We start from the raw sequence: 26843 nt of genomic DNA, 5'->3' as shown, positions 1-26843 counted from the left end.
GTGTCATCCTCCGCATCCCTTTCAACTCTCCGGCCCTTTATGTGCCACGTTCAGCTGCGCCCCGCCACTGTAGCCCCCCATCCCCTCACCCCCATTTCCCCTGTCACAGAGATGATGTGGCAGTGACCAGGTGAGTGGGCTGGGCGCCCGTGGGCCAGGCATACTGTGTCAGTTAACCAGTTCAATGGGACAATGGCTCAATTTGTCCAATTAATGCCCCTGCCACACTCACCACCCATAAGGGGGTTGGGACACACACACACACACCTGAACCAGCCTTTCATGCGGGGACAGTGTCCCTGTTCTCATTTGGTGCCAGGAAACCATCCGAACCAAATGTTGATTATCCAACAGAGCAGCGCGTGATGAAAAGAATCAATTTGGCCAAACGCAGGCATTACACACATGTAGCACTCTACACATAGTTGAAGTGGTTGGACTGCTCTGTTCTCCATCTCTAGCGGCCTAGTGCCCATACTGTTCTGGACTCTCCATCCCTCACATACTGCTGTAGTTGAGATGCTTTGAAAGAGGAATTATTTCACCACGACCATGCTGTGTGTCCTGCCAGCTACAACATGGTGAAGAACTGTAGGAGCTACCATTACGGTATTGGCATGGGCCTTCAAGGGCAACCATTACGGCTCAGCTGCACATCTTGATGCTATTTCCCAATGCAACTGGTTCATTATTGTACCCAGAAGAATCCAACCGAAGACCTCTGTAATGTGAGAAGCAGTACTAGGCCGATGATATTCCATCTGGGAATGCATCCTTTTGGTGTCAGGCTCAATACTCCTTAACCCCTGACTCAGTACTAAGGAGCAGGGATGTGGAACCAACGTTCATTGCCAGTATTCCCAGTTCCCCCCTCCATCCCTCTCTCCTCTGTTCTGGGATTGACCCACAGAGCTGCTGGGGGCTCTTTAACCTCTCAATTCAACAGGGTTATCTTAGTTATCTCTTTCAACATCCCTTCTACATGTTCCTCTGCTTCCATCCCTGCCTGGCTATATCAAAGAGAGCCCCCCCCTCCCCCTAATCCACTCTCTCTCCCCTCTCTTTTCCCACCAAGACCATTCCCCATGTGGGGAATATGTGCTCTAAAGCAGACAATTTACTTCCTCATTCACATAGCAAATCACATTTAGATGATACAATCCTTAGGTAATATAAACCCAGGATCATCTGTACTCGAAAAATGACAATCTTTCTCAGATTCTGACCCAGAGAGCCCTGGAGCTTGATGTAGGTCTCTGGGTCAATCACTAGATAATGTAATAATAGCTGAATTGGGCTGCTTTTGTCACGACTTCCACCGAAGGTGGCTCCTCTTCCTGTTCGGGCGGCGCTCGGCGGTCGCCGTCACCGGTCTACTAGCTGCCACCAATCCCTTTTTCCTTTCTGTTTGTTTTGTCTGATTGTTTTCACCTGTTGCTCATTTTGGTTCATTATTTGGTCTATTTAAACTTCTAGTGCTCGCTTGCTGTTGTGCGGGCTTATCCTTACTGTCAGTGGTGCTGTTGGTTTTTTCGCCTGCGTATTGTGTTGTATGTTCTTTCCCTGTTTTGGAGACATACGTGTTCTATGGGCGTTGCCTGTTTGTTTGGCTAGACCACGTGCAATAAATACATTTCTTTGGAAGTTTGCTCTCTGCGCCTGACTCTACACCCACCACTCATAGAAATACGTGACAGCTATCACTAAATCAAATGTGTTTGGGAATTTCTAACAGACCATTGGATAATCTTTTAACATTTTAACAGGACGCCCATAGCAGTTAATTCAGGGGAGGTTTTAAAGCCCTGGTCCTTGTAACTCTGAGGTGTTTTGAGTGCTAACCGTCAGTATCTAAATAATATGTGTGAAATGCTTGATAGTGTGTGTGATGTACATAGAGAGGTCTGCACCTGCATTGCTTGCTGTTTGGGGTTTTAGGCTGGGTTTCTGTACAGCACTTTGAGATATCAGCTGATGTTAGCAGGGCTTTATAAATACATTTGATTTGATTTGATTTGGTCTACTTTCTTGGGGAACTGAATATTGACTGGTTTTCATCAAGCTGTCCACTCAGGAGGAAGCTTCTCACTGTAACCAGGGCCTGTAATCTGGTTCAGTTTATGTTTTATCCTACCAGGATGTTTACAAAAATCACAGGAACAACATTGTCAGAGACTCCAGTCACCCAAGTCATAGACTGTTTTCTCTGCTACCGCACAGCAAGCGGTACTGGAGCACCAAGTATAGGACAAAAAGGCTCAACAGCTTCTACCCCCAACCCATAAGACTGCTGAACAATTAATAAAATGGCCACCGGACTATTTACATTGACCCCCTCCCCCCATTTGTTTTGTACACTGCTGCTACTCGCTGTTTATTATCTATGCATAATCACTTCACCCCTACCTACATGTACAAATTATCGCAATTAACCTGTACCCCGCACACTGACTCGATACTGGTACCCCCTGTATATAGCCTCGTTATTGTTATTTTATTGTGTTCTTTTTATAATTTTTTACTTTAGTTTATTTGATAATATTTTCTTAGCTCTTCTTGAACTGTACTGTTGGTTAAGGGCTTGTAAATAAGCATTTCATTGTAAGGTCCACACTTGTTGTATTCGGCGCATGTGACAAATAAAGTTTGATTTGATCATCCACATGTATTGATTACACTTTAACTAAATGTTTAACTTAAATTTGTTCCACTTTTTGTTACATTACAGCCTTATTGTAAAATGGATTAAAGTAATTTTTTCCTCATCACAATACACACAATACCCCATAATGACAAAGCGAAAGCAGGTTTTTAGAAATGTTTACAAATTTCTAAAAAATAAAATAAAAAATGAATTAACTTATTTACGTAATTATTCAGACCCTTTGCTATGAGACTCGAAATTGAGCTCAGGTGCATCCTGTTTCCATTGATCATCCTTGAAATGTTTCTACAACTCGATTGGGAGTCCACATGTGGTAAATTAAATTGATTAGAAATGATTCGGAAAGGCACACACTTGTCTTTATATGGTCCCACAGTTGACAGTGCATGTCAGATCAAAAGCCAAGCCATGAGATCGAAGGAAGTCTCCGTAGAGCCCTGAGACAGGATTGTGTCAAGGCACAGATCTGGGGAAGGTTAGAAAAAAAATTGAAGGTCCCCACGAACACAGTGGCCTCCATCATTCTTAAATGGAAGAAGTTTTGAACCACCAAGACTCTTCCTAGAGTTGGCCGCCCGGCCAAACTGAGCAAATGGGGGAGAAGGGCCTTGGACAGGGAGGTGACCAAGAACCCGATGGCCACTTTGACAGAACTCCAGAGTTCCTCTGTGGAGATGGGAGAACCTTCCGAAAGACAACAATCTGTGCAGCACTCCACCAATCAGGCCTTTATGGTAGAGTGGCCAGACGGAAGCCACTCCTCAGTAAAAGGCACATGACAGCCCACTTTTTATTTTATTTATTTAACCTTGGAGTTTGCCAAAAGGCAAAAGGCACCTAAAGGACTCTCAGACCATGAGAAACCAGTTTCTCTGGTCTGAAGAAACCAAGATTGAACTCTTTGGCCTGAATGCCAAGCGTCTCATCTGGAGGAAACCTGGCACCATCCCTACGGTGAAACACGGTGGTGGCAGCATCATGTTATGTGGATGTTTTTGAACAGCAGGGGCTGGGAGACTAGTCAGGGGAAAGATGAACGGAGCAAAGTACAGAGAGATCCTTGATGGAAACCTGCTTCAGAGCGCTCAGGACCTCAGAGTGGGGTGAAGGTTCACCTTCCAACAGGACAACAACCCTAAGCACACAACCAAGACAATGCAGAAGTGGCTTCGGGACAAGTCTTTGAATGTCCTTGAGTGGCCCAGCAAGAGCCCGGACTTGAACTCAATCGAACATCTCTGGAGAGACCTGAAAATAGCTGTGCAGCGACGCTCCCATCCAATCTGACAGAGATTGAGAGGATCTGCAGAGAAGAATGGGAGAAACTTACCAAATACAGGTGTGTGAAGCTTGTAGCATTATACCCAAGAAGACTCGAGGCTGTAATCGCTGCCAAAGGTGCTTCAACAAAGTACTGAGTAAAGGGTCTGAATACTTATGTAAATGTGATATTTCAGTGTATTTATAAAAAGAAATGGCAAAAAGAAATAAAATTTGGGCTAAAAACCTGTTTTTTTTAAGGTATTGTGTGTAGATTCATGAGGCAAAAAAAAAGATTTAATCAATTTTAGAAGAAGGCTGTGGAAACAGTCAAGGTGTCTGAATACTTTCCGAATGCACTGTATGATGTTAAAAATATTTGTTGGTCTGATGTGATTAATAAGGAGCATCCAGACGCTCACATGCACTTGATGAATTTATGAAATTGCTTCTTCCAATTACTGATAAACATGCACCTGTTAAGAAAGTGATTGTTAGAACTGTTAAGGCTCCATGGATTTATGAGGAATTGAAAAACTGATAGGTGTTGGCTGCACATCTGACTGGTTTACTTACTACAAACTGAGAAATTATGTGACTAAAATCAACAAAAAGAAGAAGAAACTCCATTATGAAGCCAAGATCAATGATATAAAGAATGATGGGGGAAAAACGTTGGAGTACTTTAAATTAAATTATGGGCAGAAAGACAAATTCAACTCAGCCTTTCATCGAATCAGATGGCTTATTCATCACAAAACCATTTGATGTTGCCAATTATTTTAATGATTACTTCATTGGCAAAGTGGGCAAACTTAGGTAGGAAATGCCAACAACGAACAGTGAACCATTGTACTCATGCATATAAAAACAAATAATTAAAGAAAAGCATTGCAAGTTTGAATTGTGTAAAGTTAGTGTGGGAGAGGTAGAAAAATGATTGTTATTGATCAATAATGACAAATCTCCTGGCATTGACAACTTAGATAGATAGCTACTGAGGATGGTAGCTGACTCAATAGCCACTCCTATCTGTCATATCGTCAATCTTAGCCTAGGAGGAAAGTCTTTGTCCTCAGGCCTGGAGGGAAGCCAAAGTCATTGCTACCCAAGAGTGGTAAATCGGCCTTTGCTGGTTATAACAGCAAACCTATCAGCTTGCTGCCAGCTCTTAGCAAACTCCTGGGAAAAAATTGTGTTTGACCAAATACAATGCTATTTCTCTGTAAACAAATTAACAGACTTTCAACATGCTTATATGGAAGGGCACTCAACATGTACTGCACTGACACAAATTACCAATTGGTTGAAAGAACTTGATAATAAGAACAGTGGGAGATGTACTGTTAGATTTAAGTGCAGCCTTTGATATTATTGACCATAACCTGTGTTTGAGAAAACGTACGTGTTATGGCTTTTCAACCTCTGCTATATTGTGGATTCAGAGATATCTAATATAACTCAGAGGGTTTTCTTTAAAGGAAGCTTCTATACTGTCAAACATGTACCGCAGGGCAGCTCTCTAGGCCCTCTTCTCTTTTCAATTTTTACCAATTACCTGCCACTGGCATTAAACAAAGCATTTGTGTCCATGTATGCTGATGATTCAACCATATACACATCAGCAACCACAGCTAATAAGTCACTGAAACCCTCAACAGAGTTGAAATCAGTTTTGGTATGGGTGTCCAGTAATAAACTGGTCCTGAACATGTATAAAACTAAGAGCATTGTAGCTGAATCTGCTAATGAATGCTGTGGCTGTTGAACAAGTTAAGGAGACTAAATTACTTTGCGTTACCTTAGATTGTAAATTGTCATGGTCAAAACATATAGATTCAATGGTTGTAAAGATAGGGAGCGGTCTGTCCATAATAAAGAGATGCTCTGCTTTTTTGACACCACACCCCACAAAGCAAGTCCTGCAGGCTCTAGTTTGATCTTATTTTGATTATTGTCCAGTCATACGGTCAAGCGCTACAAAGGAAGACCTGCAGCTGGCCCAGAATGTAGTGGCACGTCTTGCTCTTTGTTGTAATCAGGGGGCTAATATTAATACAATGCATGCCAGTCTCTCTAAGAGTTGAGGAAAGACTGACAGCATTACTTCTTGTTTTTATAAGAAAACATTAATGTGTTGTATATTCCAAATTGTTTGCATAGTCAACTTACACACAGCACTGACACACACACTTATCCCACCAGACATGCCACCAGGGGTCTTTTCACAGTCCCCAGGTCCAGAACAAATCCAAGGAAACGTACAGTATTATACAGAGCCATGAGTGCATGGAACTCCCATCTTATATAGCGCAAGTAAACAGCAAACCTGGTTTTAAACAACACATAAAGCAACACATCACAGAAAAACGCCTCTCCCCATCTGACCTACTTGTTGTGTGTATGTACTGACATGTATGTGTAACTTGATAGCTGCACACACACATACTACATGTTAATGACTTACCACCACCTTTTAACCCCTGTCCCCCCTACTAACACCTGCCTGCCACCACACCAGTAGCACAATCCACCATCACTATCCTAGCAGGCTTCCCGTCGCCATGCTCCACCACAGCCCAGGAAATAGCTACATAAACAGCCATAGCTATTCTATAGGGAGAGAGGGAAGGAGAGTGAGAGAGAGGAGAGTAAGAGAGAGAAAGAGAGAGAGGGTGGGGTGTGTGTGTGTGTGTGTGTGTGTCGGGGGGGGGGGGTTGGGAAGGAAGCCAATCCAATTACAGGCAGCGGTGCAGATGAGCCCTGGTTCCTAGTTCAGCTGCACTAAAGTATCTTTCTCCTCCTCTCCCCTTCCTCTTCTCTCTCTCTCTCTCTCCCTCTACCGCCCTCTCTCTGCTCTCTCGCTCTGCTCTGGGGGAGGAGAATGCAGTGGAATGCCAGCTTCCTTATGCAAGGATGAGGCTCCAGCACTGCTATTCCGTGTCACCTTACCTACCAAGCATAAAATCCTGTAAACCTATAGCCCTGTCCTGCTATGTAGTGATGTGCACTGGTCCCCATGGCCTGCCTGGCAACAGCTTATCAGCCTGCTGCAGTGTGAGAAAGCAGAGCAGGGGCTGTGGCTGCAGTGGGAGAGGGCTGGGGCTGGGAGTCTGAGGCTGGAGCAGGGACTAGGGGTTCTCCGGGCCTCCCGCCTGGGCGACACACAAGGATGGAGTAGTGCTGAGCGATTAACCGAAATGTAGGTTATTTTTCGTTTTTTTAAACAATAAATTGATCGATGTCGGTTAAATAATCAGAATTCCATTTTGTTCTGTTTTTTTTTCTATGAGCTCAATGCGCACAGTGCACAATTTTTCTAGAGATAAATCAGATCCAGCCTGAACTGTGCGATGTAGTAGGGAGTTATAGTTTCCTGCAAGCCAATATTTGACATAGTTTAGCACATAAAACGTGGTAATTAACTTCAATGACCATAATCTATAATCTACCATAATCTATTGCGCATCTACTTGTCCGGTCTGTGTTTTTATTACGACTTGCTACTACGGAAGAGAGAAGAGTGCGCGATCGTGAGGGGATATAGAGAGCAGCTAGTGCTTCCCGAGGTATTACTACTAGGGATGAACGATATATCGGCGAACATATCGGAATTGGCCGATATTAGCTAAAAATGTTAACATCGGTATCGGCCGATGTCTCGTATAACGCCACAATGTGCAAAACCGATGTAAAATCTGATGTGCGTACCTATATAACGTAGGTACATGACGTAATGACACCACGTAAAATATTGTGCTATACGTGCAACACAGCATTCCTAAACTAGCCCACAATGTCTGCTGTGTGGATCGAGCAGTCAACAAGTCGAGCAGTCATTTGAAAGTGTAACGAAATTTCAGCGAGACAACTCAAATGCGAAATCCATTAAAGCCAAGATAATGGAATTCACTGCCCTTGACAATCAACCGTTCCCTGTCGTGGGTGATGTTGGCTTTCGCCGACTGGTCGAGCACCGGTACCCACTACTAAGTACGCTATTTTCAGATGTTGCACTACCGGAGTTACACAGAAATTGGTCACTGGTATTAGCTTCATGACATACATACTATGGAACGCGTTTGTGTCTTTGCGTGTCAAAAAAGATACAATAGCACTGTCAAAGCTGGACAGAAAAGTCTGCAAACAAGCAAACACCGGCCACGAACGATGTGTTTACAATACCGCGTTGTTAATAAAGCATAATTTGTTCGACCGCAACTTTTGGAGTAGCTAGCCTTAGCTTGGTACCTAGCCAGCACCAATGCAACCAGCTTGAAAACAATGACCACTAGAACCTGCAGTCATTTTCATTATTCTTAGCAATGATTTAGGAATCCTTGTGAGTAAGTATTAGCTAGGTTGCCACTTGTTGTTCGTCTATTGAAATTGAACCTCAATTCATGAAAATAAATAGCTAGTCAGCAACTTAACCCTGTTGCCCAAAGCTAACGTTATAAGCAGCCAGCTAGCTTCATCTGGCTAGTGAGGCTCGACCGCATCAGTTTATGTGTTGTGAAGCTAGCCACAATACGGATTAGGCACAATAGTGGAATTTGCGGTTTGCCTTCAAACTAAAAGTGTGTCATTGACAGTAATGCAAATTAATACAAATAGCAATACTTTTATGTGTAAGGCTAACTGCAAAGTCCACTATTGTGGCTAATCCTTATTGTAGCTAGCTTCACATAGATGGGTCCGACCACCATTCATCAAATAAGAACTTTCTTATAAATTAGGGTTATTTTAGATGATGACACCTAGCTATATAGTTAGATAGCTAACTATAGCTACTGAAACAGATGTTGTGTTATTTGACATGTTGTATTATTTGTGTGTGTGTGTGTGTTAAGGTTGGGTGATTGTGTACAAGCCTACATCGCCCGATTGCGCCCCATAGCGATAATCGATAGTCAATCACTATGGGGGGGAGGGGGGTCTTTCTTATGGCTACCCATGTATTTCCATGGAAATATGAAGTTTATTTGGAAAGTAATAAATATATTTTTAAAAGCATTCATGATTTGAGGAAATGTAATATACTAACTATTACTCTTGTTAAAAATATGAAATGGTATTACATTAGGTGAAGAGCACATTATGATTTGTTTAGGACTCAAAACTCAAAGTTTAGGACTTGAGACTTGACTTGATACTTGTCGGTCTTGACTTGAGACTTGACTCGGACTTGCCTGTCTCGACTTGGGACATGACTTGGGACTTGAGTGCTAAGATTTGAGACTTACTTGTGACTTGTAAAACAATGACTTGGTCCCACCTCTAGTTATTGGTATCGGTATCGGCTTTTTTTGGCAAGGAAAATATCGGATATCGGTATCGGCCAAAAAGGTCATATCGGTGCATCACTAATTACTACCTGAAAATACATTATCTACGTGATTGACAGTTGGTATTTAGCAGTCATAAAAGTATGCCTTATTTACTTTGAAGAACTACTAAAATAGTAATTTTGTCAGACAGCATAGGCAGCAGCTCAATAAACATTAGATGATGACTAGGAATTAAATAAAGTCGTCAAATAAAACAAATGTAATATACACAACAACTGAAATATTTGATTAAAGTAAAGTAATGTGAATAACTGATGGTTAATAAGTGATAAGCAGTAATGGGCCGTCACTACCATCATCGGACTTTTATTCATTGTTTTGTTCTGTGTTGTTACAGCATTCAACCCACATAATGCATAATGCACATACTGTATAAAAAAACTATTGAAAACGAAAACCGTGATAATTGTTTTAATAATCAAACTGAATCTGAACCGAACTCAAACAGCACTAATCGCTTGGCACTAGGTTGGAAGTAAACCCCTAAACACACAGCAACCACACGCTACCAAGCTGCCTCATCCTCTCCCCTCTCTCTTTGTCAGGAATAGATCAGGCTCCATGCTTGAACAGGCTGAACATACAGGCTTCCGGGATTTTCTCTCCCAGCCAGGCAGCCAGTGAACCAGCCAGCCAGGCAGCCAGGCAGTAAGGCGGTGGACCGTGGAGCTGTGTCTCTCGCTGTGCCTTCTGATATCCTGCATAAATCCTCCTCCATGCAACGGTTACTGTGGTAACAGCCATGATGCTGTGGATGTGAGCAACAGACAGCCAGGCAGCCATGATGGTTCACTTTGCATGGCATTGTCATACATGGAGACAGGGAGAGGATGTGAAAAGAGAAGACACATACTGTATGTGAGGAACACGGGAGGGAGAAAAAAGGAAACAACCCACAGTACTGAATGACCCAGAGAATTGTGTTCTACTGTCTAGTTCAATTTACTCATGTAGAAAAAATGCTATAAATGATTAAGTATCTCAAACAAGGGGGATTACACCGAATGAGACTCTTTCAATTCCACATCCTGATTGGGGCACAGATTCAATTATGAATAAATAGATGAAGCAACAGACAACCGAGCAGGTCCATTTGTGTTGTGTCCCAGGGGCAAGGGAAACTGAGAGCACGCCATACTGGCCGGATGTGATACAGCCTGGATTTGAACCAGGGACTGTAGCGACGCCTCTTGCACTGAGATGCAGTGCCTTAGACTGCTGCTCCACCCGGGAGCCCAACAAATATAGCATAGCGCTTTTCCAGATGCTCAAAGAGTTTTACAAAAGGAGGAAAACTCACCTCACCAATCACCATCAACATCATCTACATTCAGCAAGCAGGGGCGTCAATTGGGTATGGCAATGTAAAATAGGTTACTAAAATCATTCCAATCCCAATTAAAAGACAAATGCAGTTTAACGGTACTAGCGAGATGACTTTAGGATATTAGGACCATGCTGACGCCTGGGAGCAGGAGGGAAGGCTGTTTGTATGGCTGGCTGGCTTTATGGAAAACAGTGCAGAGGTAAAGATGGCTGTAGTAGATGGCTTTGGCTAGGTAACTGCTGTTTGCCTTGACATGAAACTAAACTAGAGGTGTAATCCCAGTGCGGAGCTAGTGCATAGCAGACAGCTGTTTGTAGAATGTTCAGTCCCCTATTGACTGAGGGGAATGAAGCTACAGCAACAAGCTGATAATGGCTGGAGTCCATTTTGCTTGTTTTTTTTCTGTTCTCCAAATTACATTTTAGAGTTTTTAAATTGTGTAGAAATTCAGTAAATGAGCTTACATTTTCAAAAAAATCCTTGGAGGGGGGAAACCCTGTCACATTGCCATACCCTAGGTTTAGCTGAAATTAGGACCCTGTCAGCAAGGCAGCCTCAACAGCTGTAAACACAGGGAGCTCTTCTAGATTACACTGACATCATTTGGCTGTCACTGTACTTCAATACCCAAAAAGCTCTGACTGTGTAATACCAGGTTAACAATTCTATTATGATGAAGTTGCCAACTTCTCCCACCACACAACATGCTCCACTTTCTCCATCATCACTCAAATCTCTCCATGCATAATAGCCACCTGAGCCACTACAGTATATGCTCTTTATGCTGCCTTGCTTTGGTGGTGGTGAGGTGAAATGTGACATTTGAGGACTGTCTAGCCCTTAAAGCTACAGTCTGGGATCTGGGAATCTATTCAATTGTCATTTAAATTCATTTTTATGGCTGTTTTTCAAATCGCAGACTGTAGCTTTAACCGACAGCATTGTCTGTCTGCTCCAGCAGAGACTGCAGGCTGGATTTTGCGTGGGCCAGCTCTCTCTAGCCTCCCCTCTCTCTGGGTCTCAGGGAGAAAGGTGCCTATTAAAATTAATGGGCTGGCAGAGGTTATTCAGCACGGCCACCATAGACAGAGCTCATTCCACAAGGGGAACATAATGACCACCACAGAGGAACGACACCTCCTCCCCCACGCCCTGCCACCCAACACCCCTGCCCACCTGCTCAACTGTCACAGGACCAGACACATTAAATATGGAGGAGGAAGGTTTATCTTCTCCTTACCACCACACCGTGCTCCGTCCATTCAGTCCCTTGAATAGAATACTACCACTTCAGTGTCTGAGGTTCTGAGGACCAGTCAGTGGACAGACAGCCTCCTCAGTCTCCTGAGGCCAGGGCTTCAACAGTGATGAAGTGCTTCACAATCGCTTTAAATGGACCTTGAACTGGGAGACCAGAATAGCTAGAGGACTTTTTCAATAGGTGAACGAGCTGGAGAAGACTGCCCAGAACAGAGTGTAATGGAGAGGCGTCATCGATGGCCTATGCTCCCTAAAGAGCAACGGCCCTAGGTAAGTCAGTATTTTCGAAGTCCAGGCTGTGGCTGGCGATAACAGCCGGTAATTGACCATAACTGCCAGGAACTGACAGTAAGAGTAACTGACCTTTTTGAGGCGTCCGCTCTTGGTGCCAACGAAGGCCACGCAGTATCCGTTGTAGACGTAGGAGGTGACAGAGGTCATGCGGTCCCGTGTCTCTGTGTAGAGGGTGTGTCCCGTCACCAGCTGAGAGCCGCCTAGGGGCTGGTTGATGTCCAGACCACAGAACGAGTCATCAATGGGCACCGGCTGGAAGAGAGAAAAGAGGGGTTAGATACGGAAAGGGAGGGAGGGAGGGATGGAGGGAGAGAGAGAGGGAGGTCAGAGATACTATAGAGAGAGGCAGGGTCAAATGGTGAGAGAGTGAGGGTTCTATGAAGAGAAACAGAGTAGGATCAGAGAGAGGTGGTTTTATATCTAGTGAATCTTGCTGTAGCCTACCAGACAGACTTCTGCTTTTCTGTTCCACTTGGTAGACATGTCTCTGCTGTGCTTGACTGAGCCCCACCTTGCCTCCTCACACAGGTATATGATAACTTCAGGGCAAGAGGAGGAACTTTTACCATGCAGAGCTTCTCTACTCTGCAGGTTAACATGTTACAGTGATGGAATGGAATGGACAGGTAAACAATAACTAGAGAATCTGACTGGAGGACTTATGACCTGACATTTCGGTCCATCCAAGAGAAAAATGACCTGTCAAAATGCCTGATAAAATCTCATTCTCAACAGAAATACAGTACCAGTCAAAGTTTAGACACACCTACTCATTCAAGGGGTTTTCTTTTTTGGATATTTTCTACATTGTAGAATAATAGTGAAGACATCAAAACTATGAAATAACACATATGGAATCATGTAGTAACCAAAAAAGTATTAAACAAATGAAAATAGATTTTAGATTTTAGATTCTTCAAAGTAGCCACCCTTTGCCTTGATGACAGCTTTGCACACTCTTGGCATTCTCTCAACTAGCTTCATGAGGTAGTCACTTGGAATGCTTTTCCAACAGTCTTGAAGGTGCTCCCACATATGCTGAGCATTTGTTGGCTGATTTTCCTTCACTCTGTGGTACAACTCATCCCAAAACCATCTCAATTGGGTTGAGGTCGGGTGATTGTGGAGGCCAGGTCATCTGATGCAGCACTCCATCACCCTCTTTCTCGGTCAAACAGATCTTACACAGCCTACAGGTGTGTTTTGGATCATTATCCTGTTGAAAAACAAATGACAGTCCCACTAAGCGCAAACCAGATGGGATGGTGTAGAATGCCTTGAATTCTAAACAAATCAGTGTCACCAGCAAAGCACCCCTACACCATCATGCCTCCTCCTCCATGCTTCACGTTGGGAACCACACATGCGGAGATCATCCGTTCACCTACTCTGTGTCTCACAAAAATCTCAAATTTGGACTCATCAGACAAAAGGGCAGATTTCTATTGCTCGTGTTTCTTGGCACAAGCAAGTCTCTTCTTCTTATTGGTGTCCTTTAGTAGTGGTTTCTTTGCAGCAATTCAACCACGAAGGCCTTTTAACAAGGCACACCTGTTAATTGAATTGCATTCCAGGTGACTGCCTCATGAAGCTGGTTGAGAGAATGCCAAGAGTGTGCAAAGCTGTCATCAAGGCAAAGGGTGGCTATTTTGAAGAATCTCAAATATAAAATATATTTTGATATGTTTAACACTTTGGTTACTAAATTATTTCATATGTGTTATTTCATAGTTGTGATGTCTTCACTATTATTCTACAATGTAGAAAATAGTACAAATAAAGAAAAACCCTGGAATGAGTAGGTGTGTCCAAACTTTTGACTGGTACTGTATAAGAAACTATGCAGAATCACGACAGTGCAGTCAAAATATTTCCAACTGTCCTTAGTTAGGAATTGAATTCCACATCACATCAGAGGAGGGAGGGACTAGGCTGTTGTGGTGATCCAGGTTAGGTCAGAGTGTGAGTGGCGGTGACAGTGGAGGAGGGACGGTGGCCTCAAAGTGCCATATAGAGTAAAGGAGATGTCCAGGAGAGGGCTGGGACTGGGAGGAGCATAATTCAGAGGTATCAGGGCAGACAGACAGACAGGCAGGGCACATTGATCACTGACACACAGCCACACACAGCCACAGTGTGTGTGTGTGTTACAGATCAGGGGCGGGGTCAGCCACACTGATCACTGACACACAGCCCCTACAGCCCTGGACCCAGGAGCCATGGTTGTCAACCCGTCCTCCCTCACTACACTACACTACACCATGCTACACCACACCACACTACACTACACCACACTACACAACGCCGCACTACACCACACTACACCACGCTACACCACATCACACTACACCACACTACACAACGCCGCACTACACCACACTACACCACGCTACACCACATCACACTACACCACGATACACCACATCACACTACACCACACTACACAACGCCGCACTACACCACACTACACCACGCTACACCACATCACACTACACCACGATACACCACATTACACCACGCTACACCACACTACACTACACCATGCTACACTACACCACACCACGCTACACCACACTACACCACACTACCCTACACCACACCACGCCACACTACACCACACTACCCTACACCATACTACACTACAACAAACTACGCCACACTACGCCACACTACGCTACACTACGCTACACTACACCACACTACCCTACACCACACTACACCACACTACCCTACACCACACCACGCAACACCACACTACACCACACCACACTACACCACACCACACTACACCACACTACACTACACTACACCACACCACACTACCCTACACCACACTACCCTACACCACACTACACCACACCACACTACACCACACCACACTACACCACACCACACTACACCACACCACACCACACTACACCACACTACACTACACCATGCTACACCACACTACCCTACACCATGCTACACCACACTACCCTACACCACACTACACCACACCACACCATGCCACACTACACCACACCACACCACGCTACACCATGCTACACCACACTACCCTACACTACACTACACTACACCACACTACACTACACTACCCTACACCACACTACACTACACCACACTACCCTACACCACACTACACCACACTACCCTACACCACACCACGCAACACCACACTACACCACACCACACTACACCACACCACACTACACCACACTACACTACACTACACCACACCACACTACCCTACACCACACTACCCTACACCACACCACACCACACTACACCACACTACACTACACCATGCTACACCACACTACACTACACCATGCTACACCACACTACCCTACACCACACCACACCATGCCACACTACACCACACCACACCACGCTACACCATGCTACACCACACTACCCTACACCACACTACACTACACCACACTACACTACACTACCCTACACCACACCACGCCACACTACACCACACCACGCTACACCACACTACACTACGCTACACCACACTACACCACGCCACACTACACCACACCACACTAACCTACACCACACTACACCACACCACACTACACCACACCACACTACACCACGCTACACCACACTACGCTACACCACACCACACTACACCACACTACACTACGCTACACCACACTACACTACGCCACACTACACCACACCACACTAACCTACACCACACTACACCACACTACACCACACCACACTACACCACACTACACCACGCCACACTACACCACACCACACTAACCTACACCACACTACACCACACTACACCACACTACACAACGCTACACCACACTACACTACACCACACTACACTACACCATGCTACACCACACTACCCTACACCACACCACACTACCCTACACCACACTACACTACACCATGCTACACCACACTACCCTACACCACACTACACTACACCACGCTACACCACACTACGCTACACCACACTACACTACACCACGCCACACTACACCAAACCACACTAACCTACACCACACTACGCCACACTACGCTACACCACACTACACCACGCCACGCCACACTACACTACACCACACTACACCACACTACCCTACGCCACACTACGCTACACCTCACTACACCACACAACACCACACTACACCACACCACACTACCCTACACCACACTACGCTACCCTACACCACACCACACCACACTACACCACACTGCCCTACACCACACTACACTACGCTACACCACACCACACTCGTAAAGCCTTTACAACCAGCTTAGCTTTTCATGAGCAGAGCAAAAAGCAATAACGCTGATGGGCATAAACGCCTCAGCCTCGTAGACGCGCCCCCTCAGCCCCCGCAGAATCAACACCATTTCCTTTTATTTGCAGCTCCCAAAATAGCATGGATGGAAGGGATGGAGAAATATATAGTAGAACCACTTCACTGTGATACAGGAGCTAAGCAGGAAAAGGGCAGCTAAATGCATGTGATTAGCTGTGCTTATGTCTCTTAATCGGGGAACGTAGAACATGTCTAAAATGATTTGAGCTGGTTTCTGTTTCTGCGTGCTGTGTAGTGGCCTTATCTGGGGATCTGTGTCTGTCACAGACAGAGAGAAACAGTCTGAATCAGATGAGCGATCTACAGTGGGAGCTATAAAAAGAAGCTTGAGGAACTAGCTTGTGTGTGACTGTGTCAGACTCTTACTTCTCAATAACTACTCCCACAGACACCAACGTCATGTACAGACAGACGCAGGCTTTAAATCTGTTCCAAGGAGTCTCAGTCTGATAATGGGATTCAGAGCATTTGGTTCTGATTATATCTAAATGGTTTGGATGATGTAAGCTTAGTAGGCTTGGCTGGAAACCTAAATCCTTTTGGATCTCATGTAGTCGTGTTTTCCAAAAGCACCTTACTATGGATATTGGGGGTTTATTGTTATGGTCTATATATCAGGGATGGGCAACTTTAATAGGGATGGGGGCCACAAAAAAATCAGAACTCATCATCAAAGAAAACAAAACATTACATGGGCTTGCTCCTACCTGTCTCTCCGATTTGGTCCTGCCGTACATACCTACACGTACACGACGGTCACAAGACGCAGGCCTCCTTACTGTTCCTAGAATTTCTAAGCAAACAGCTGGAGACAGGGCTTTCTCCTACAAAGCTAAATTTTTATGGAATGGTCTGCCTACCTATGTGAGAGACGCAGACTCGGACTCGACCTTTAAGTCTTTATTGAAGACTCATCTCTTCAGTAGGTCCTATGATTGAGTGTAGTCTGGCCCAGGAGTGTGAAGGTGAACGGAAAGGCACTGGAGCAACGAACTGCCCTCGCTGTCTCTGCCTGGCCGGTTCCCCTCTCTCCACTGGGATTCTCTGCCTCTAACCCTATTACGGGGGCTGAGTCACTGGCTTACTGGTGTTCTTCCATTCCGTTCCTAGGAGGGGTGCGTCACTTGAGTGGGTTGAGTCACTGACGTGATCTTCCTGTCCAGGTTTGGCGCGCCTCCTAGGTTCGTGCCGTGGGGGAGATCTTCGTGGGCTATACTCGGCCTTGTCTCAGGGTAGTAAGTTGGTGGTTTGAAGATATCCCTCTAGTGGTGTGGGCTGTGCTTTGATAAAGTGGATGGGGTTATATCCTGCCTGTTTGGCCCTGTCCGGGGGTATCGCCGGACAGGTCCACAGTGTCCCCTGACCTCTCCTGTCTCAGCCTCCAGTATTTATGCTGCAGTAGTTTATGTGTAGGGGGGCTAGGGTCAGTCTGTTATATCTGGAGTATTTCTCCTGTCTTATCCTGTGTCCTGTGTGAATTTAAGTATTCTCCCTCTAATTCTCTCTCTCTCTCCCTCTCCCTCCCCTCCCGGAGGACCTAAGCCCTGGGACCATGCCCTAGTCCACCTGGTCGTGCTTCTGGTCCAGTTTCGACTGTTCTGCCTGAGGCTATGGAACCCTGACCTGTTCACCGGATGTGCTACCTTATCCCGGACCTGCTGTTTTCGACTCTCTTTCTCTCTACCGTAGCTGCTGTCTCTAACTCTGAATGCTCGGCTATGAAAAGCTAACTGACATTTACTCCTGAGGTGCTGACCTGTTGTACCCTCTACAACCACTGTGATTATTATTATTATTTGACCATGCTGGTCATCTATGAACGTTTGACCATCTTGGCCATGTACTGCTTTAATCTCAACCCGGCACAGCCATACGTGGACTGGCCACCCCCTAGAGCCTGGTCCCTCTCAAGGTTTCTTCCTAGGTTCCTGCCTTTCTAGGGAGTTTTTCCTAGCCACCGTGCTTTTACATCTGCATTCCTAGCTGTTTGGGGTTTTAGGCTGGGTTTCTGTATAGCACTTTGTGACATCTGCTGATGTAAAAGGGGCTTTATAAATACATTTGATTGATTGATTGATTAGGAACACCTGCTCTTTCCATGACATAGACTGACCAGGTGAATCCAGGTGAAAGATATGATCCCTTATTGATGCAACTTGTTAAATCCACTTCAATCAGTGTAGATGAAGGGGAGCAGACAGGTTAAAGAAGGATGTTTAAGCCTTGAGACATTTGAGACATGGATTGTGTATATGTGCCATTCAGAGGGTTAATGGGCAAGACAAAAGAGTTAAGTGTCGTGTCTGACTATGATTCAATTATATTACATGCTATTTTATCAAATAGATTACCTGACGTTTAATTGATTACGTGATTGAATTAAACCGTGCAACAATGAAACCATTAATAACCTGGGGCACCAGGGAAGCGTTCATATATATTGAGCAGTTATCTCCCGAAGCCACTCTCTAAAAGATCTGAAGATCTTTCACATCAATAGCAGTCAATTATTCATCTTCACCTCGATTGGTCTAATTCTTATTGTCGTAAGTACTTGGTTATCTGCACGTACCCTAGTTAATAAGTTGAATCAGCAATACACAAATTGGTTTAATTATGTATTTACTAAATTCCTAAATAATCACGCAGAATTAAATGAACTCAGCAAAAAAAGAAACGTCCTCTCACTGTCAACTGCGTTTATTTTCAGCAAACTTAACGTGTGTAAATATTTGTATGAACATAACAAGATTCAACATCTGAGACATAAACTGAACAAGTTCCACAGACACGTGACTAACAGAAATGGAATAATTTGTCCCTGAACAAAGGGGGGTTTAAAATCAAAAGTAACAGCCAGGATCTAGTGTGGCCACCAGCTGCATTAAGTACTGCAGTGCATCTACTCCTTATGGACTGCACCAGATTTGCCAGCTCTTGCTGTGAGATGTTACCCCACTCTTCCACCAAGGCACCTGCAAGTTCCCGGACATCTTCGCTGGCCATGGCAGAACACTGACATTCCTGTCTAGCAGGAAATCACACACAGAACGAGCAGTATGGCTGGTGGCATTGTCATGCTAGAGGGTCATGTCAGGATGACCCTGCAGGAAGGGTACCACATGAGGGAGTAGGATGTCTTCCCTGTAACGCACAGCGTTGAGATTGCCTGCAATGACAACAAGCTCAGGCTGATGATGCTGTGACACACTGTCACAGACCATGATGGACCCTCCACCTCCAAATCGATCCCACTCCAGAGTACAGGTCTCGGGGGGAATGCTCATTCCTTCGACGATAAACGCAAATCCGACCATCACCCCTGGTGAGACAAAACCGCGACTCGTCAGTGAAGAGCACTTTTTGCCAGTCCTGTCTTGTCCAGCGACGGTGGGTTTGTGCCCATAGGTAACGCTGTTGCTGGTGATGTCTGGTGAGAACCTGCCTTACAACAGGCCTACAAGCCCTTAGTCCAGCCTCTCTCAGCCTATTGCAGACAGTCTGAGCACTGATGGATTGTGCGTTCCTGGTGTAACTCGGGCAGTTGTTGTTGCCATCCTGTACCTGTCCTGCAGGTGTGATGTTCGGATGTACCGATCCTGTGCAGGTGTTGTTACACGTGGTCTGCCACTGCGAAGACGATCAGCTGTCCGTCCTGTCTCCCTGTAGCGCTGTCTTAGGCGTCTCACAGTACGGACATCGCAATTTATTGCCATGGCCACATCATGCCTCCTTGCAGCATGCCTAAGGCACGTTCACACAGATGAGTAGGGACCCGTGGCATCTTTATTTTGGTGTTTTTCAGTCAGTAGAAGGGCCTCTTTAGTGTCCTAAGTTTTCATAACTGTAACCTTAATTGCCTACCGTCTGTAAGCGGTTAGTGTCTTAACAACCGTTCCACAGGTGCATGTTCATTAATTGTTTATGGTTCATTGAACACGCATGGGAAACAGTGTTTAAACCCTTTACAATGAAGATCTGTGAAGTTATTTGGATTTTTACGAAATATCTTTGAAAGACAGGGTCCTGAAAAAGGAATGTTTCTTTTTTTGCTGAGTTTATATATATACACACAGGTTAGATCACACATGGACTACTAATCATTTCATGAAAAGCCCCTAGTGGGCTAACCCGATATGCCGGCTGGTAACACAAAGGAAGGGGGTTGGGTTTGAATGAAAGAGCGGGAAGAGTGAGGGACAAAGGGATTGACCTTGAGAAGCTATGCTACCATCAATACAGAATCTTATGCATTCCAACAACCGCCCATTCGGAAAAGGAAAATGAAAGATATATATATTTACTCTGAGCTGCGCTTCGATAGATGGGTCGAAGATGGAAGACTGGTTGACCCATTAGATCTTTCTGGTCATAGTGTTGTAGAGCGGATATGTTAAAGTACCCTGTCGTTCTTAGGAGATTGTCTGTCCTTTTCTAGGCCACGTACGTTTACAGTTGCAGCTGATAACTCAGTGTCTAGGATGTATAACTTCTTTAGTGAATAATCGTTCAAAGTTCAAACCAAGTTGCCATAATCAGCTCGTGCTGTAGTCTGGCTGGTCTAGTCGAAATTCACCATTCCAGCGTGGTGATCGTCACCTCCACGTTGAAATTCGCCCTTTTAAACATATGGACACCAGTCCTCACATCATCGGGAACTGAGGTTGACGTCTGTCAACTAGCTTTTGTGCTGGGGGAGAGAAGGGCGTGTTTCATAGTTCTCAACTAATGTCTGTTCACTTGGGAGTGGCCACTGAGTGAGCATAGTTTACTTATGAAAACAATTATCTCATTTAGAAGCTAAAATTACATTTAATATTTTCACAAATAGTTTCATATTTAAACATTTAAATTGCGCAACAATTCCATATGAATCTTATAACTAGAATGTGTAGACTTTCCAATATACAATTTATGTCGTCCTATCATCAGATATAATGTCCCAGACAACAACTGATCTGACATCATATTCTTTAAGTACCAATGGACACTTTCAACTGGTTGAGAAAGGGAAATATTGTTCCATTCCCCAACCTTTTGATGTTACCATGCTCTCTCTATGTTAACAAAGGGCTTTCCAAGAGTCCAGTCTGTAGAGTGGAGAGAAAAGGGGGAAAGGTATTTATGGGGAGGTCATAAACCTCACCCAACATGGCAACGTCATGACAGTAGTACTGTAGGTGCCAGGCGCACCGAATTGTGTCAAGAACTGTAAAGTTGCTGGCTTTTTCCACACTCAACCGCTTCCTATGTAAATCAAAAATAGTCCACCACCCATATGACAACCAGTCAACTTGACACAACTGTGGGAAGCATTAGATTCAACATGGGCCAGCATCCTTGTAGAATGCTTTCGACATTTTGTAGAATCCATGCCCCAAAACCACTCCTGCATTGGGGTTGTTGTACTGTTGGTAGGCGAATCTTCGCCCCAGTGTGAGGTCCAGAGTGCTCTGGAGCAGGTTTTCATCAAGGATCTCTCTGTACTTTGCTCCGTTCATCTTTATCTTGATCCTGACTAGTCTCCCAGTCCCTGCCACTGAAAAACATCCCCACAGCATGATGCTGCCACCACCATAGAGATGGTGCCAGGTTTCCTCCAGACGTGAAGCTTGGCATTCAGGACAAAGAGTTCAATCTTGTTTTTCATGGTCTGAGTCCTTTAGGTGCCTTTTGGCAAACTCCAATCGGGCTGTCGTGCCTTTTACTGACGAGTGTCTACCATAAAGGCCTGATTGGTGGAATGCTGCAGAGATGGCTGTGCTTCTGGAAGGTTCTCCCATCTCCACAGAGAAACTCTGGAGCTCTGTCAGAGTGACCATCGGTTTCTTGGTCACCTCCCTGACCAAGGCCCTTCTCCTCCGATTGCTCAGTTTGGCCAGGCGGCCAGCTCTAAGAAGATTCTTGGTGGTTCCAAACTTACTCCATTTAAGAATGATGGAGGCCACTGTGTTCTTGGGGATCTTCAATGCTGCAGACATTTGTTGGAACCCTTCCCCAGAGCTGTGCCTCAACACAATCCTGTCTCGGAGCTCTACGGACAATTCCTTCGACCAGATGGCATGGTTTTTGCTCTGACATGTACTGTCAACTGTGGGACCTTATATAAACAGGTGTGTTCCTTTCCAAATCATGTCCAGTCAATTGAATTTACCACAGGTGGACTCCAATCAAGTTGTAGAAACATCACAAGGATGATAAATGGAAACAAGACGTACTTGAGCTCAATTTCAAGTCTCATAGCAAAGAGTCTAAATACTTATATACAGTAAATCAGGTATTTCTGGTTTTATTTTTAATACATTTACAAATGGGTCCTATTATGCCTGTAGGAAACCAAGCACTGTATTCCACAGTAACAACCTCATACCAACGGTCAAGCATTGTGGTGGTAGTGTGAGGGTTTGGGGATGCTTTTCTGCCTCAGGACCTGTACGACTTGCCTTAATAGAAGGAACTATGAAATCTGCTCTGTATCAGAGAATTCTACAGGAGAATGTCAGGCCATTCATCTGTGAGCTGAAGCTTAAACGCAGCTGGGTCATGCAGCAAGACAATGATCCAAAACACACAAACAAGTCTACATGAAAATGGCTAAAAAGCAACAAATTTGAGAATGGCCTAGTTCAAGTCTTGACCTAATCCCAATTGAGATGTTATTGAGTGATTGGGTGTTGCATAACTTTGTTTATGAAATAAATGAAATAAGTATGTCATTGTTGTGTTATTTGTTCACTCAGGTTCCCTTTATCTAATATTAGGTTTTGGTTGAAGATCTGATAACATTCAGTATCAAAAATGTGCAAAAGTAGAGACAATTAGAAAGAGGACTGATACTTTTTCACGCCACTGCACATATACCGTATATATTATTATTATCATCATTTGTATTTTATTTTGAGGAAATTGGTCCGTGGACCGGGCCGCCAGTTGCCCATCCCCTATTTATACCAATAAATATTGGCGATCTGGAGTCACTAGCTAGATTTCACTCTTGGATTAATCTGGTGCTAACAACATTGATTACCATTGCCAGAGTTGTGCTCTATAAATAGAATACCCCCATTGACTGGTGGCATTAATCGATATTTAACAATCACATAGCAGATCAACTGGACAGGAGGATGGTGGTATATCCACGCCTGAACTTCAGATTTGTTCAGGCTTGTCTACTATTATGGTGATATTTTTTATACAATATTATGTCTCAAATGCAAACAATGTTGATAGTAAAGTGAAGGTTACATTCACTCCCTATAATTGACATAGTTAAACTTTCTAAAGCAGAATCAGATGTCTCAACACTGATGTGAACAATAAGTGTCTGATTAGCATTTCACACGGTCCCCCTCAACCTCCTGACCTCTACTCCCCATTACTACACAATGGGAAGCTATAGCTAGGTGACAGGGATGTGGACACAGGTTCCGCTCCATCTCAGGAGACAGTCAGGATCAATAGTGGATCCTCCTATTTAGACATGCATAGTCGTGAGTATGGTTGAGTAGCCAATGACCATGGATAGAGAGGAAGAGAGAGTGACACCAGCTGAATATGTGAGCCCCATCAGTGTTACTCCATATACACCGGAAGGCTTGGTATGACTGTGAGCTTCCAGACAGTATAGACCAAGTCTGACCCTCATGTAAAGTTTTTTTTTCAATACATGTTATCTATATGAGTTTATTTTAACATTCAGGACTAGTGTATTGGGGAAATGTGATTGTTTTTTCCCTTTAGGAAAGCAGCTGTGCACAGAACCTCAGCCCCATTTAGAAAAAACAACCATGCCGCTTGAGGGAGACTGAACGAAAACACAGTCAAGGTTAGCATACCAGAGGACATATCCAGCTGTTGGGGTGTAATATGAACGGGCTTTCAGAGCTCTTCATCTGTTGACGTCTATCTGCATAATCCATTAAACATCATTACATGCAACATCTCTTTATCTGCTGGGCTAGCCGCTAGACACATTTCCTTGGCTAGCAGAGGACAGAGGAGAGGAGGGTTGATACTATGGAATGCGGCTCGGAGTTTAAGGAACATTCTAATGAGGGCTGCTGAACTGAAGGAGATAGGAGAGAATGTTGGAGGAGGTCTGGGCAGTGACGATGGTCTCACTGGGGGCTGCAAGAGGATTCTCCTGGGCCCAGTTTTTCAAAAGTTATCTACCCGGATTTCACCCACCAGATAGGATTAAATGCATAGACATAGAATAAATAGAATGGACAAACCATTGACTTGAATGGGGACTGTTCTATTCATTCTATTTCCATACATGTAATCCTACCCGGTAAGTGAAATCCAGATAGATAACTTTTGAAAAACTGGGCCCTGGGGACTAGAGAGGCTATAGTAGATCTTATCTGACTCCCACGGTGAGAGAGTGAAAGCCTTTACACCCGCCTCTCTCTCTCTCCGCCGCTCCCTCCCTCCCTCCCTCCCTCCCTCCCTCCCTCCCTCCCTCCCTCTTTCCCTCTCTCTCTCTTTCCCTCCCCCCCTCCCTCTTTGTGGTGCTAATGAAACCAAACAGTGCAGGCCCCAGATAACGTCTCCCTCCGCTTGACAATCACCTCTGACATTGCACTAATGGGGAATTTAGTGATGTTAATAAAAGCGGTCAATAGAGTGCCCAGGGGGACTAGCACAAAGCCAACCACACACTTCTGATCTCACCGGGGATATCATTAATATGGCCCAAAATATATCATCCTCTGTACACCCCAAACCCATCCCCCGGCCCACACATACGCTACATACTGGCATTAAGATGCACACAGACACACAGAAGACACACAAAAGACACACACACACTTTCAAAATGAGACACTTGCACTTGAAGGCAATCACTAACAAGCATGCCTAGCCTATAGACTTCACACACATACATGCACATCCTACATGTCGTAGAGACTAAACACTTAGGCCTATAGTCATTATTGTTCATAATTCCCCTTTTAATTCATATTAGCAATTAAAGACCAAAGACACGGAGGAGCAGGCAGGACAGACGCCTTGTGGGACTGAATTAAAATAAAGAAACCAAACTGTGGCTGACAAGATGTGGCTGATATGTGGCCTGGTATTAGAGAACAGGGATTTCAGAGAGGAGGGGATGGCTTGTGGTCTGACTGCTGGTACACTAAATGAGCTCACCTTCTCTCTTTCTTTCTCTCTCTCTCTCTCGTTTGCTCTCTTTCTCTCCATCTCTTCCCCCTTCTCCCTCCCCATCTTCGAGGGCAAAGAGTGTTTCTTTGGATTGCATTGGAGTAGAATATAATCACTTTGGTGTTCGCCAAGGAAAATAAATCCCCTCCTTAATTTGTGAATATTTCTCAGTCATTCAGATAGTCCTTAATGTGCCTGTTCTGCTCCCCGAAGCCGCAAAACAATTAGGCCTAATTACATGTAGTGTGAGAATGATTTGATAAAGGGAAATGTTGTATCCCTGCAAAGTAGAGCAGTCAAAGGCAGTTATCTTGATTGCTGTGTTTGTTATTATTATGAGTGTGTGCATCCACCGTAGTTCCTCCCAGACTCGACCTTGTCGTTTCCAGGGTCGTTGGTGAGCTGGGGTTGCTGCCCTGTTGTTTAATGTCTAGAGGAAACAGAGCGGGAGCCTAAAATCCAGATTTGTTTTGTGCTACTCCTTGTACTCCGTGTAATATGCAAAAAATGGAGTGGCAAGGAGTGTAATGTTAGCACAAACAGACTGTTACACATGATATTAGAGCTGAGTTGAGGAATGGCTCTGTAAGCTATTACCAGCGGTAACCTCAGTAGACTACAGTCAGTGTAAAATGTAAATGAATTATTCTGCTGGCTTTCTACATTGAACTGAGGCTGATGAGAACTCCCAGTGGAAGGGAGCTGTCTGCTTCTTGGTAAGTGAACGTTGAGGTGTGAATGGAAACAGAGGCTGAATAATGATGTCTGGTTTGGTTTCACTGTATCAATGCCTACAATAACCTTGGACTTGCACTGTGTAAGATGAGTCTAGCACTATTGTACATTGTTCTCTGTAGAAATGGTAACAGACCACGTGATTCTACTGAGCCAAAATGGTCATTGGGTATGATTACAGAGAGAACTATTTACAGTATATGATTGAACTTCACACTATTTACAGTATGTGTGTTTGAACTATGCACTATTTACAGTATGTGTGTTTGAACTATGCACTATTTACAGTATGTGTGTTTGAACGATGCACTATTTACAGTATGTGTGTTTGAACGATGCACTATTTACAGTATGTGTGTTTGAACGATGCACTATTTATAGTATGTGTTTGAACGATGCACTATTTACAGTATGTGTGGTTT

At 44.4% G+C, this 26843-nt stretch overlaps 1 protein-coding gene across 1 annotated transcript in view; it reads right to left on the bottom strand.

Moving 5' to 3' along the window:
• The window catches only part of LOC129860330 (plexin-A2-like), a 138357-nt gene that overhangs the window by 69352 nt on the left and 42162 nt on the right, over positions 1-26843 (bottom strand). Inside the window, exon 3 of the mRNA XM_055930649.1 lies at positions 12227-12409. Coding sequence (XP_055786624.1) covers positions 12227-12409 — 183 coding nt within the window. The remainder of the gene's footprint in view (positions 1-12226; positions 12410-26843) is intronic.

The sequence above is a fragment of the Salvelinus fontinalis genome, chromosome 8, assembly GCF_029448725.1.
Source record: "Salvelinus fontinalis isolate EN_2023a chromosome 8, ASM2944872v1, whole genome shotgun sequence".
Classification (NCBI taxonomy): Eukaryota; Metazoa; Chordata; class Actinopteri; order Salmoniformes; family Salmonidae; genus Salvelinus; species Salvelinus fontinalis.
Note: the sequence above shows the minus strand (reverse complement) of the source record. Positions and strands in the feature narration are given on the sequence as shown.